This window comes from Hydra vulgaris, chromosome 11 (genome assembly GCF_038396675.1).
Source record: "Hydra vulgaris chromosome 11, alternate assembly HydraT2T_AEP".
Taxonomy (NCBI): domain Eukaryota; kingdom Metazoa; phylum Cnidaria; class Hydrozoa; order Anthoathecata; family Hydridae; genus Hydra; species Hydra vulgaris.
Genome location: NC_088930.1, coordinates 32,399,801 through 32,415,622, shown reverse-complemented (window position 1 = coordinate 32,415,622; position 15,822 = coordinate 32,399,801). Strand labels below are relative to the sequence as shown.

General features: G+C 28.5%; 2 protein-coding genes across 2 annotated transcripts in view; both read left to right on the top strand.

Annotated features, from left to right (window-relative positions):
• LOC100199769 (histone acetyltransferase type B catalytic subunit) overlaps nucleotides 1-15,822 on the top strand; it is a 48,062-nt gene that overhangs the window by 4,724 nt on the left and 27,516 nt on the right. The window lies entirely within an intron of this gene.
• On the top strand, nucleotides 11,481-14,294 carry LOC136087588 (uncharacterized). Its single transcript, XM_065810789.1, has 2 exons — nucleotides 11,481-11,756; nucleotides 11,937-14,294. The coding sequence occupies exons 1-2, from the start codon at nucleotides 11,495-11,497 to the stop codon at nucleotides 14,084-14,086; spliced, it is 2,412 nt and encodes an 803-aa protein (XP_065666861.1). The 5' UTR covers nucleotides 11,481-11,494; the 3' UTR covers nucleotides 14,087-14,294.

Sequence of the window (15,822 nt, the reverse complement as noted above, 5' to 3'; positions counted from 1 at the left end):
TACTCAAAAGAAATTCAATCGCTCCATTTTGGTGGATCAAGAAACCAAGTGTCAATCCATACAGTTGTGGCGTACTATTACAGTATTTCTGAAAACAAAATAAAGGCCAAATCTTACTGTACATTTTTAGATAACAGGCAACACGACTTTGTTGGGATCTGTGCACATTTAAAGCCTGTTATTAATGACTTGAAAGAAAAGCTGCCTATCATTGAAAACAGTTCATTTCTTAGCGATAGTACTTCTCAACAGTACCGAAACAAGTCCATGTTCTATTTGTTAGGTACTTTTTTTCGAAAAGAGTTCGGAGCTAAAACAATGAGATGGCATTTCACAGAAAAGGGGCACGGAAAAGGATGGAGTAGGGGGATTTATCAAAAGATTGGCAGACAGAATAATAGGACAAGGGAAAGATATTCCTGATCTTAATTGTTTGGTTGAAGAAATAAAAGAAAAGTGTCCAAGTATAACCATCTATATTATTAAAAAAACAAATTTTAATCTCTATGAGAATTGTGTACCCAAAAACCTAACAACTTTTAAGGGGACTTTACAAGTTCATGAGGTGTGTTGGAGTTCCACTAAAAAAGAAACATTGTATATGAGAAGGCTGACATGAACTGAATGTGACAATGGTACAAAATGCAATCACAATAGTATTGGAGAAGTACTAATCCCTACTGAATCTTTGACAGATCTTCATCCTCGTATCCTTTTAATGTATAAATTTAAATTGGCTCATATTGAATATTGCAAACTTTTGCATTGCTTAAATGTTCTAGGTACTTAGCAATCAAGAATGTTTGAACATTAGTATTTAGTTTTTCAGCGAGCCTTGTATTTTCATAAAATATTGAAATAAGTTGTGCATCAAAAACCTTATTCAACTGTTATTTAATTTTGTAATTTTTTTTAATAAATAATTTTATTTGCTTCTGTTTTAAAAAATTCCTTAACATACTTTACCAGGTCAACGATCCTTGAAAAGGAAGAAAGCACTTGCTGAAGGAACAATATCCAAAGGTTTGGCACAAGAAAACCAAGGCCCAAGTAAATGTAAAAAGAAAAAGACAAGACTATGTTATCACAGTGTTTATGGCTATAGTGAGGAGGACAGCTTGTCTGTTAAAATGAATGATTTTGTGATTGTGAAGTTTCAAACTTCCAAAAAAATTGTCAAATACTATGTTGGGTTAATTCAAGCCTTAGTTGCAGATGGAAATGAGTTTGTCAAAAATTTTATTGAGAAGATATGGCCAGGAATTTTTCACGTTTCCGGAGAAAGATGACATCTCTGTCATCGATAAAGGCGATGTAGTGTTTATATTGTGCCAGCCAAACCTCAACAACAGGGGGCAATACAGTTTTCCACAAGATTTACCATTCAAAAACATTTGCTAATTTACGTACTAATAACACTTAAAAAATTTTAAAAACTTGTACCATATACTATTTTATGTTAGCTAATAAAAACTATTGATTACAGATGATTATTATTTTTGAAAATTACTTGAACAACACTTATAGCTGTTACAGCATAAGTGATATTACTCTTAACGTCACGTCGGTGGTAAAGTTGTCACGTCTGTGGATTACGCTATAAGTTTTTAGTTTTTTTTTAGTAAACTGATATTTAACGAGTTGTGCGGATACTTTCAAATGATTAAATATACTCAAAGCTATAACTACAAAAAATTTGGTTTAAAAAATTTCATATTTAATTTTTATAAAATTAACTATTGAAAATGTTACTTTTCAGGAGAATGACCCACATATACTACTACATACAATGTTTATATATTGTATGCAGTAATATATTATTATATGAAATAATTCTTTTAACTTTGTTTTTATTTTTTTTTAATTTTTTTTTTCTTGTTTTTTATTTTTATTTATTTATATACTTTTTTCTTGTTTTTTATTTTTATTTATTTATATACTTTTTTCTTGTTTATACACTTATATTTTAAACGTTTTTTGATTTATTTTTTCTTCGTAAAACTTTTTTTTTTTTTACTTTCACCGTTAAACAAACACTTCCTCCATTTGCGATGTCATTGCCATGACTTAATATAATAACTTATTAAATACTTAATGTTATATTATTATTTTTAAATGTTTTAAATAAGAAATGTCAAAACAACTTTTATTTTTAGTTTCTTTTTATTTTAATTTCTTCAAGCTTATACTTTTTTTTTATAAATAAATAAATTTTACAATCTAAATTGAGAAAAATTCGCTATTTTGTATTAATGGATAACAGTTTACAGTCATAACGTTATTGCATATTAGTTATCATTAATTTGCACGCCCTTTGCAAATGCGTGAAAAATTGTTTTAAATTAATAAAGTATTGATAAAATTCAATAAGCATCTTTGATATATCTAATTATTAGTTTTTTTCATTTTTTTTAATTTATTAATTACAATTCTCAGAATTAGGAAAAAAAAGATTTGCAAAAAATTGCTGACCTAAAACTGTTTTAGATTGGTAATAATTTTGTAATTGGGTTGGTAAAATATACAACCGTACGAATATTTAGCATTAAATTCACAGAAAAACTAACCCGAGTTTGCAGACTTTTCTTTTAATAGTCAGTGTTTCCTCAGAAATTTGAAAAACAAACAAAGGTTTTGCCAAATTTGTTTTAATTATTTAATTTATTATTAATAAAATGTTCGTTTTTCCATTTTTAATTTTAGTTGTTTTGTTTACAATTTAAATAAACGGTTCATTTTTGGAATTTAAATGGAATGTTTGTTTTGCTGGTATTTTAAAATAATTTTATTAGGAATTTTAAAAAGATGTTTGTTTTTCCATTATTTTAATTATTTTATTTAGAATTCAAATAAAACTTTGTTTAATTACAAAAATGTCAACATAATTTTTAGATGTTGTTCAAAATAGTTTAGTTAAAGTTTTTACGAAGGATTAGAGTGTGGTTTTTTCTTAAACAGAAAAAAAATTTACTTAGATTTGTTACTTATAATCAGGAATTATTAAAAATCAAAGGAAAAAAAATGGTGGTATTCTTAAGTGCTTAATACATAAAAGTTGGTGCTTAATAATTTTCGGAAAGTGCTCCCACCCAACCTGAGCTCATTAAAACTCCCTTCCTCTATTTATTAAATTTTACTTGTTATGATCAAAGAAATTGTATCTTAAATAAAGAAAAAAAAAATTTTAGTTATTATTTTCTGATTTTTGAGACTAGTTTAGGTTTTAAAATTAGAAAATATAAATTTTTTTATAGAAATAAAAAAAAAGAAAAATTCCTACCTACCTGTTTTTTATTACCCTTTTTCTCCCTCCTCCTTCCTTTCCTATCTGCCCTAATTTATTATATCTGAACAAAAACTTGATTTGTCTATAGATTGAAAGAGTTTAACAAGTCTATTAGGCTAAATTTTGTGTCTAATTGACCATTATGTTTTATAATCATTTATCTTCCTTTATTTACAACTTCCTCCACAACTCTAAATACGATTGAAAAAGATTGCACAAAATTAAAAACATAATCTCATGAATTAGCAATAACACTTACCACTATTGCAGTATGTTGCCCTTGCCTAATGCTGTGATAACTATTTGTCTCAACCAATTGTTGACCACTGGTCAATAAAAAGCAACTCTTTATTATTCATTAAAATTAATTTAGTAAGTCAAAACTTCTTTAGGATAGTAATAAAAACTTAATAAGATATTTAGAAACATTAAATAAAAAAGTCAGATTCTAGTAATATAAAAGTAATGGTTCTAAATTTACTCATTAAATTTATCTACTAATGATGTACATTTGAAAGTGTTTTTTTTTTCTATTAATTGTGATAACTCTAACTAAATTATTCAAGACAACTTTAAAAAAAAATTGAGCCTATACATCTGCATTTTTATAATTCAACTCACCCCCTGTAAAATTTTAATAAATTTTCAAAATTTAGGATTAGATTTTATAAATTTACCAAGAAAACAGAAAAACTAGTCAGCAACAACTAAAGGAACAATTTGATAGGGTCAATGCTGTTTCAGTTTCTTTACTTTCAAGATATACATTGTAGGGTGGGGAAAAAAGGATGGATAGGAATTTTTATCCATTTTTATTTTTGTTTAATTAAGTATATTTAGGATTTAAATAAAATTTGCTGTTGAGTTTTTAAATTATTTTGTTCAGAATTTCAGAAAACATTTGTTTTGCTGTTTTTATTTTTATTATGTTATTTTTAATTTAAATAAAACATTTTATTTTGATGTTTTTAACTTATTTGAAATGGCAAATAAATTAAGTTTTAAAATTCTTAGGTTGGCGATTTTTTGATGACTTCAGACACTGTCAGATTGGCAGTTAGGTTGGCATTCAGCAATGTTGACCCTAATGTAGAGGGCTGTAATTAACATTCATATAGCTCATTAGAACTGTATGCACAGAAACAAATTTAAAAAAATTGAGGCATGCTTTATTGCTTGACATATTTATTCTAAAATCAAAATTTATTTTGTAATATGGCAAATTTTATCAGCCTTTTAAAATTTTCAAGAACAAGAACTTCAATATTTGAATATATATTTAAATACTATTTAAAGGTCTTTTTAAAATCATTTTTTGTAATGTGACTTCGAATTTTGTGAATATTCCAATTTGCTTTACTGAATTTTGTGAATATTCCAATTTGCTTTACTGAAAAATAATCCCTTTTTCAGATAACATTAAATTTTTGTAGAAATTTTTTTTTTTTTATAATTGTCAAACAATGTTTATGAATTAAATCAATTCATAAAAAATATCTGAATAATATTTTTTGATAAAAAAATGCCATTGACTTAGCGCATTTGATACATTTATGCAGGTCAGTTTTATTGATTTGTATGAAAAAGATAACTTTGATGGAATTGCTAGTAAGTCAATACACCTACTGAAAAGAAATAGCACCTTCCTTTCTTTCCACTCTGTTAGATAACTGTTAAGTTTAGCTTGTTATTTAGTTTTAATTGATTGATATTGACAAAGATTTTTCAAGAGCTGAATATAAATTCTCCACTTGTCAAGGAGCATTTTCATTGCAGCAATTTTGTGTAAAATCCATCTAGTAATGTTACATATTTGAGGTCAAAACTCAGCAATGTCTAGTTCCGTTTTTTCTTTGTAAGCATATTATCCTAATAACACAACAAATTTTGGTGTACTTATGCCTGCTCTTTAGAAATTTCAGTGTTGACAACTTTGGTTTTACTATTATTATTTCCAATTTATATTTTTCTAGTTTTAAAAGGCAAAGAAATTTATTTAGCATGTTTTTTTTTTCTTTAAACACAAGATTTTTGATTATGATGTAATAATGAAATTATGTATGTATATTAGGGTGTCCCAAAAAACAACATTTTTGAAAAATATATGCAGAGACCCCTTTAATGTGTTCTATCTAATACAAAAACACTAGATTTAAAATTTTTTTGAATAAAAAATATTTTAAGGGGTCCCTCAAGACCCTCGAATATTTAATGGGTCCCTAATATTTTCAAAAAAAAAATCTTTCAAAAGTATGTCAACCTGGTACTCAAATGAAGCGAAATTATATAAAAATTTCAAAAATAATATAGATTTCAAATATAAAATTGTTATTTTTGGTTTTATTACATGAAAAATTATGTTTTTTAACAAAAAAACAAAAAAATGCATTTTTTATGTATTTTTATGACAATTTTGATAATTAAGTTAAAATTTTTCCAAATTAAATATTATTTTTGAAATTTTTATATAATTTTGCTTCATTTGAGTACCAGGTTGACATACTTTGAAAAAACTTTTTTTTTGAAAATGATAGGGACCCATTAAATATTCGAGGGTCTTGAGGGACCCCTTAAAATATTTTTTGTTCAAAAAAATTTTAAATCTAGTGTTTTTGTATTAGATAGAACACATTAAGGGGTCTGCATATATTTTTCAAAAATGTTGTTTTTTGGGACACCCTAATGTATATATTTGAATACATAATTAAATATATACATACACACATATATATATATATAAATATGTGTATAAAAATATGTGTATGAAATACACTAATATAATTTACATAAATATGTGTGTGTATATATATATATATATATATATATATATATATATATATATATATATATATATATGTATATATATATATATATATATATATATATATATATATATATATATATATATATATATATACAGCTTTGGCCAAAAGTTTAGAACACCCTTGCATTTTTGAAGGAAACGACACATTTTGTGTAATAACATAGCAACATATATTTTATATAGCTACCATAACAATACGAAATTAATCTACAGTCAGTAGGTCATTATAAATCCACAGTTAGTATTTTGTATATTGTCCTCGACTCTTCAGAACAGCTTCTATACGCCTGGGCATCGAGGTCACCAAATTCTCACAATACTGCCGACTCACTTCTGTCACCCATACACGCTTTATAACCTCTATTAGATCCTTTTCTGACGTCGGTGCTTGCTCAGCAACCTTTTGTTTAATTAAGGTCCACATATTTTCAATGGGATTGGGGTCTGGGATTGATCCAGGCCATGGACCTAAGACCTTAATCCCAGAATCCCGAAGCCAACTACTCACTGCTCTTGTTTGATGGCAGGGAGCACCATTATGCTGAAATGTGGTGCAATTGAGTATCCCCATATGATGGGGAAGTTTCTCTTGTAGGATACTAAGGTAGACCTGACCATTGATCATTGTATTTCGTGGCATGAACCAGATACCTCCCCTGCCCGCAGCGCTAAAGCTTGGCCAAACCACGACCATAGGTGACTTCTTTACTGTTGGTGTTACATATCTGGCATTGAAACGTTGATTTGGTGGTCTCCTAACACGACATGACTTTGATTGAAACTGAGTGAAAGCAGCTTCATCCGAAAACATCATGTTCCTCCTGTTTTCTGCCACCCAGTGCCGGTACTTCCTGCAGAAGGCCAATCGGTCTTTGATGTTTTTAGCGGTCAACTTGGCTTTTTTTGCAGCACGATAGCACTGGAGATTGAAATCGTTTACCAATCGCCTCCTGTTTGTTCGGGAACTTGGTGGGTCCGACATGGATGATGATATAGCTGAGGAGGACCATGTGGGATGAGCAATACAGGCCCTTTGGATGAGACGATCAGCTGATAATGAAGTTACACATGGTCTTTTAGATCTTTTGTGTGAATCCAGTGTACCCAACTCTGTTGCTCTAGCAATCCCTTTGATGACTGCCGATCAGGACACCCCACAATGGTTGAAATTCACTTTTTAGAGAAGTTTTGCTGGTGGAGCACCATAATTTGCGCATGTTTCGCGACTGACAACTCCTTTCCACACACCCAGAACAAAATCGTGAATTGCTAATATTTACTCATATTTAATTAACTACTAAGTAAAACAAGGTAAATTGAACATAGAAATCAACCTTTACTCCTTCTAAAATGTAATTTATAATTTCTACCTGTTTGAAATGATTCAAAAATATGGACGTAAAATAAAGTCGTATTTAGAGTCCAAAAATAGAAATTTCTAACCTATAAAGTGTGTTAGCAGGCGTCTACACATGCACGTGAATCAATCTAAGAACGTAAACAAGTCAGACACTGCATAAGAAATTTATAGCTTTACACATGATTGGTTGTGTGTCTCTCATAATGAACAACAGCTGATACTGAAATCAATGGTACATTGATTGTTTAAGCTATAAATATCTTTGTATTCAAGCGTAAGATAGGAAACAACGCTCATTCTGTAGCTTGTCTTCTATATTTCAACAACTGACACTAATTAGTATAAATTAGTCATTGCGGCATAGTCTATAACTGCCGAAAATGGCTAAAACGCCCAAAATGCAAGGGTGTTTCAAACTTTTGGCCACTCATGATCATGATTTTTGGTAACTCATGATCACGATTTACGATATTTAACAATGTGTTTGTCGAGACATTTGTAACTAAAAAATATTTTTTTTAAAACTGCGAAATATTATCGTTTATTTTAATTGTAAAATAGATTCGTCTTAATTAGTTAATATTTCTTTTGTAACTAATTTGTCATGAAAAAAAAAAGTTTCAATTCGTAAAGCTATGTTTCAATTATTTTATTTTAACTTGTAAAAGTGCAACTTTTAAAAAGTGTACACTGAAACGTAACTTAACGTTATAAAAAATCTATATTTTAGATGTATTTTAACTATGTCTCAGCTAGATTTTGTTATGTTACCTTACATGTTTTCTTGGTCAATAATTCAAGTTTAATGCTTCACAAGTTTTTATAAACCCACAAGCAAAAATGTATATAAAATTTTCTTATGACGTTGATTATAATATTTTGTACATTAATTAGCTTGAGCCAGTTATGTGTATAGTTGCACTTTCTGTGCAATATATGTCTATATTCTCTGACTTGACTTCGCTCTTTTCCCTCTCTTTACATAGATCTCTGTATATTGTAGCATTCTCTCTTTACATATACATACAAAAAAAACCATTATATTGATATAGATTACAATATTACGTTTAATTGGGTCAAAATGTTATGCGTTGTTATGTAACACTTTTCACGTAGTGTTACGTTACAATGTTACATCTCTGTTACGTAAAAATAACAGACATTTTGCACATAACGTTATGTTACAGTGTTACGTAAAATGTTACGTCTCAGTTACGTAAAAATAACGGACATTTTACACGCAACGTAACAAATCCTGTTTATGTTACAATATGTAACGTAACTTAAAATTGTTAAAGGGGTATATATGTATATATATATATAAATATAAATATATATATATATATATATATATATATATATATATATATATATATATATATATATATACATGCACACACATATACATATTAACAAAGAAAAAATAAAAAAACTCTCTAAAAATTACAAAATATTGTGTAGTGGGATCTTTACGTCGCTAAAAGACATACTTGATGGCAACCAAAGAAAAACAAAATATTAGCTAATCACTAATAATACTAAATAATAGTTGTTTTTTCTTTGTTGATATATATATATTTATGTATATCGCTCTATTTGAAATATCTTTTTAATATTTAGCACTCTTTTATGATTATGAGGTTTGTTTTGTTATTATATAATATAACCTTAAATATCAATATAAATATATATATATATATTTTATATATATATATATATATATATATATTTACTTACACACAAATATATATTTTGACACTACAGGCATTGTGCCTCCAAACTTTTATATGTTCATGCTTATGTCAAATGAGAATGTTTTGCAAAGAATTGCAGTTATAAGAGCTTGGGAACCAAAAAATCCTAATTTTCTCCAAACTTTTGTATGTTCATGCTTATGTCAAATGAGAATGTTTTGCGAAGAATTGCAGTTATAAGAGCTTGGGAACCAAAAAATCCTAATTTTTGGGCCCAACAGCCTAAAATTATTAAACTAGTTATTTTTGAAATTGGTTTTTATATCATGCTCAAAGTATAAATGTTAAGTTTAAATTAATATTGATCAGTTATTGTATCTTGTTTAAAGTATAAAAAATTTTTTTCAAAGTTATTGATGTGGAACTTTGACTGAAACTATGGCAAAAACTTAATTTAAAATTTTCTTTTTAAAAATTTCTTTAAAAAAGCTGAAAGCAAAAAAGTCATTTATATCAATGTGTTAACAACTCTGTCCCTTCCCTATGTCAAATATTGTCAAACCTTTTTATTTTAACTCCACTATTTTGTTGACAATTAATGGGTGCCCCCTTATCAAGACTAATTACTATTGCTTCCAATTTAATCCCTTGTTCTGGTTTAAGCAAAACCTTGCCCATATTTTAGCGATTTTGATTTTTAAAAAGATTAAAAAATTTAAAAAAGATTTCAAGGTAGTTATTATATTGTGATGTTTATTATTTGGTAGAATTGAGTTTAGCTTAGAGTAATTCCATGTCAATTGAGCCAGGCCATGTCACCATACATCTCAGATTTTGCTGAATTTTATACAGTTGAGAGTACTTAGTAAAACAAGAAATTCTTGAAAATTTTAGCTTCTAGCTCCAAGAGGATCCTGAAATATGATCATTTTACTTTCAACTGATCTTGGCCAGGCCCCTCTTGTCCTCTCAGAATTGAGACCTTTGTTTAAAGGTTCCAAGTCACATAGCTTTAAAAATATTTGATATTTTGACTTAAAAATTTGTACCTGGCTATTTTCAGGGTTGAAGAACCCAATGAAATAATCAAAAATATAAAAAAATATTTTTAAGTACCTGTAATTATCAATTTAAATAAATTTAGGCATTTTTTTATATACCTGATTTTGATGCTCAAGAAACCCATGTGGCCTTGATGATATCAAAAAAAAAATTTTTACACATTATTCTAAATTTTATGATCTTTCAGAAAACATAAGAGTTTTGATCTGCAAGTATATGGATTTCCAAATATGAATAACGGGGCACAGGCCCCACCTTTTTGTAGCGGAATCTTGCAATACATTTTCCACTACCTTTCAGACTAGCTAGAGCTATGAAAATTTCTGTATTTATATAGTGTTGATAAACGAGCATTTTAAAGTTAAAAAAGGGCCCAAGACACTAGGGGAGGGGGCTGGGGGCATGTGCCCCACTTTTTTGAGCAGAATCTTGAGATGGATTTTTCACTATCTTCCAGACAAGCTGCAGCTCTGAAACTTTCAGCATTTGTGTAGTCCTGATGAACATGCGTTAAAATTGTTTCAGGTCAGACGACCAGATGGTCCATGGGGCTGGGGCACCTGGGACCATGCCCCACTTTTTTTCTCAAAAAATTTTTTTTTCTTTAAAACTTATTTAAGATAACTTTAAAACTATTGTCTTCAAATTTTTTTTTTAGATTTTTATTTTTAACAACGTTAAACATTTCATATGTTTAACAATGTTATCAATGTTTCCCAAAAATTTGGGAAACATTGATAACATTGCTTCCCAAATTTTTGTGATTTATAGTTGTTCCATTTGGTTTTGATCATTTTATGTTCAATAATCTTTTAAAAATGTTTTAAGAAACTTAATGTTTATAAGAATTTTGATTTGCATGTATAAGATTAAAAACAGTCTAAAGTAATGATTTTAACAGAATTTTATTTTGTATAATTTAAAATTTGAATTAAAAAAGAAAAATATATTTTGCTAATTCTAAAATGGTAACAGCAAGTTGTTAACAGAAACAAAAAACATCCTGTCATTACACTAGTATAGAAGAAATTTGTTACCTATTAAAGTCATCATTAACATTTTTAACATTAACAAATTGAGTATAATTAAACTTTGTGAAAAGGAAACTTTTTTTTTGTCAAAGTAAGATAAAAGAAACCAATCACTGTTTAGTTTTGTATTACCATGGTGATTGCTTAAGTTGCTTTCATTAAATTAATTACTATTGATTTCTCATTTTTAATCTCAAATCAAATTAATCTCAAATTGTTTTTAGTATTACAGTAAGAATGGATTCATGTGATTTTGGAAAAAAGTTAAATGATACTTGTCATAAACTAAGTTATTGTAGAAAGATTGATTTAAAGAAATTTGATTGTTATAAAGAAGATGCCAGAGAAGAATTTATTTGGAGACCTGGAATAACAGATGATGAAATTTTAACAATCTGCCTTCATCATGCAAAGATTTTTGGTACACACTTTGAAAAGAAGCACACAAAATGTTGTAATTTATTGGACAAGCATAAATCAAAAAGAAAAGCAATCAAAGGTAAATATTGTTGATAAAAAATTATTGTAAAATCTTTTTTGAATAATGAAATTAAAATCTACTAGTTTATAAAAGTTTGAAAAAAAGCTGATCTGGTTATGCATTATATATTGAAATAAGTACAAATAATTTTCATATTGATAGGTAATTACTAAAATCAAATTGTTCTTTTCATTTCAGGGAGTCATGTAATAACATTAGACATGGCAAAACAATTAAGAATTAATTTTCCAAATGTTGTGCCTGGATATCAACTTTGTCGGAGCTGCTTTGATGCTATAATAAGTAAATTTCATGAACAAGATAATTGTGAACTTGAAGAATCTGTTTCATGTGGTACTTCTGAAAAGTCACGAGAGGCATTAAATGTTAGTTTGGAAACAATAGGAGTATCCCCCATAAAACTACATAGCATTCCAAAGCATCAACGGTTATCTGTTGCTAAAAGTAAAGTTATAAAAATAATGTCAAAGTATGAAGAGCATATTTCAAAAGTATATAATGTTAGGGAAGAAGAACTGAAACATAAAATTCCTCATACTAAAATTATTGACAAAAGTAAATGCGATGATCTAGACAAACTAACAGCAGAAATAAAAGAAAAGTTAATTGTTTCTGACCAAAAAACTAAAATTCAGTTGTTAACATTTACACCCGAGTCTTGGTCAAGAAATTTTGCTGCAAGATATTTCAACGTCACTATACACCAAATTAAAGAAGCGCGCAAACTAAAGAAAATAAGTGGGATTTTTTCAGTTCCAGGCACTAAGAAAGGAAAAATATTTTCAGAAATAACATTAAATAGAGTCAACAATGTATACCATGATGACGAATTTACTAGACAAATGCCTGGTAAAAAAGATTACGTAAGTATTGGTAGAAAACAACACATGCAAAAGCGCCTTATTTTATGTAATCTTAAAGAACTTTATGTTTCTTTTAAAACTAAATATCCTCAAGAAGTTATTGGATTTTCTAAGTTTTGCAGTTTAAGACCAAAATGGTGTATAACTGTTGGAGCATCAGGCACTCATTCTGTTTGTGTATGTACCCTCCATCAGAATGCAATACTCTTGACCAATGCTACACAAATAAAATGTACTTACAAAGATCTGATGACAAAAGTTGTTTGTGATGTGACAAGTAATGAGTGCATGGTTCATCGATGTCCGAACTGTCCAGGTATAGTTTCTTTAAAGAAGTTTCTGGATGCACAACTAATTGACAATGACGAGGAGGTGTCATTCAATCAGTGGCAGAAAACAGACAGAACAACATTGATCTATCAGACAACAACAATGGAAGAATACAAATTGATATTATCAGAGGCAATAAACAAGTTAACAGCTCATTCCTACATTGCAAAATGTCAAGCAAGATATCTAAAGCAACAAAAGGAAAACTTAGCAAAAGACTGCTGTATTGTCTTAGGTGACTTTGCAGAAAACTTCACTTTTGTGATTCAAGATGAAATCCAAAGTTACCATTGGTGCAAAAGTCAATGCACATTGCACCCCGTTGCCCTCTATTTATTAAACAAAAATGACCAACTTGAAGAAAAATCGTTTTGCTTCATGTCAGAAGATAATGAGCATGACACTGGTTTTGTGTATGAAGTTCAAACACAAATAGTTAACTATTTAAAAGAATATCATCCTAAAATTTCAAAGATTCTTTATTTTTCTGATGGTTGTGCTGCACAGTATAAAAATCACAAAAACCTTTACAATATTTGTCTCCATAAAAATGATTTTGACATTGATGCAGAGTGGACATATTTTGCTACAAGCCATGGTAAGTCACCATGTGATGGTATTGGTGGCACTGTAAAACGATTAACTACAAATGCAAGTCTACAAAGGCCCATAAATGACCAGATATTGAATTGTAACAAAATGTTTGACTACTGTACTAACAATATTAAAGGGATTATTTTTTTCAAGATTGAAAAAGAAAGACTGACAGAATTGCGCACCACTTTGAAAACACGTTTTGAGCTAAGTAGAACAATTCCTGGAACTAGGAGCTATCATCAATTTAAACCAGAATCTATAGATACTATTAGCTTTAAACGAACAAGTGAAGATGTTCATATAACAGGCATTTTTTCTTTTTCTGGAATTCAAAGTTCTCAAAATGATCAGCAAATTAACATTGATGCCTTGAAATTGGGTGAATTCATTATGTGTAAATATGATGCATTTGATTGGATTGGTATGATCAATGAAATTGATAATATAGAACAAGATGTTATGGTAACGTTCATGCACCCGCACAGTCCTTTTAATAAACTTTTCTGGCCATCTAGAGTAGATCATGGCCTACTATAATTACACGGCCGGATATCTTGCTTTTCGGAGCGAAAAATTAGAAGGGTAACTTTTCAAAACAAAAATATATCGTATAGAATGTTTGGCCACACTTACAGCAATTAAAATTATGATTTTTACAGGGGTTTTATTTACGGAAGTGTGTATACAAAATAAAATTTGTCTGAGAAATATGATAAATGTATCATAAATTAGACACTTTCCTTTGCCTGATGATGATGTTTCTAAAAAACTTACACCGCTAAAATAAAATAAAATTATATTGTACTTTATTCATCAATAAAAAATTGTAATAACTTTATTAAATAATAAAATATTAAAATTTGTAATGACTCTATTAACATAAATATGTACCTCAAAAGAAATATATTTCTCAAAAATAACATCTCAGTAATATTAATGAGATATAAGACGATAAACAAAAATCTAATAATAAAGGAAGTATATACAATTGAAATAATCAATTTAGCATTGATTAGTTCACCTAATTCAGCTTCAATTTTTTTCTCTGTCTGCTTTTAAAATCCTTTAGACTGTTCTTTCTAATTTCATCAGAAAATTGTTTTTGTTCATTGTTAAAATAAATATTTGTAACAACACGATTTATAAATTTTACACCAATAACTTGATGTTCATCACATAAAAATGAAGTAGCATAATCATTTAATCTAAGTACTCGCTCTGCAACATATCGATCACAAAGAGTTGAGTCTCTTATAAGAAAAATGGCAGTATCTAATATTGCAAATGCTTTTGAAACATAATGTGTAAAATCAATAGCTGGTAAAATCAATCCTCCACGAGAAAGTTTTTCAAAATATTGCCATTCTTTAATCCATTCAGCTAAATTGCGCAAAAATAAAGGTTTCATGTCACCCAAAACAGCTGCATTTCCAATATAATAATTGTTGTTGTATTTTTGCTTACTGTTACTTATTGTCCACCATATATTTATCAACTTTAAAAAGCTTGAGGCATCAGTCCGATCTGGAAAATAACTTTCAATAGCTGCAGAAGTTGTAGGATCAAATATTGCAAGAGCAAGTGGTACACTTTGTTTATTATCGCCTGGATGAAGTGATTTATAAGATAATTTGAAACCTTTTTTTAAATTCGACTGAAGTAATTGGTCTTTATCGTATACATCATGAAGTAACTTCCATGATATTTCACCAGCATGTACATCAATAACATCATGAAACTGGTCAAAATAAAAAGCAGGGAATATAAAACGTTTGGAATTTAGTAAATTGTTTTGTATGTTTTTGAGAAGATGGACAGCGTCAAAAAATAAATATATTACACTGTCTTTTTTTGTAGGATGAGTAATACTACTAACATGGTTGGTATTCTTATATTTATGCATCAAATGTGAAAAAGCAGAAACATTAGTGGAATGATTATCAGAAACTACACCACATACGTGAAAACCATTTTCTTGTAGAGATGTAATGCACTCATCAACATGGTCAGCTAGCCATTTACCCTCAATTTTTACTTCTGGTATAGCTCTTATAACAAAATTAAACTTTTTTTTTAAAGAAACAATCATGAAGGTCATTACGCCTTTATATAAAATTCCTTCATTATCTACACCTATCGTTCTACCACCTTGATATTGTGCTTCTTCCTGCAAATTATTTCATCCATCAACAGCACTACATCTTTGTCAATTTTATTTTGGTTTAGTAAACATTTTACAGATTTCAACGGTTCTACCCCACCTTTAATAATTT

Coding starts and splice junctions, on each gene's coding strand:
- LOC136087588 (XM_065810789.1), top strand. CDS start 11,495: ATGGATTCATGTGATTTTGGAAAAAAGTTAAATGATACTTGTCATAAA. Junction 11,757..11,936: donor AAAAAGAAAAGCAATCAAAG/GTAAATATTGTT, acceptor TTTTCATTTCAG/GGAGTCATGTAATAACATTA.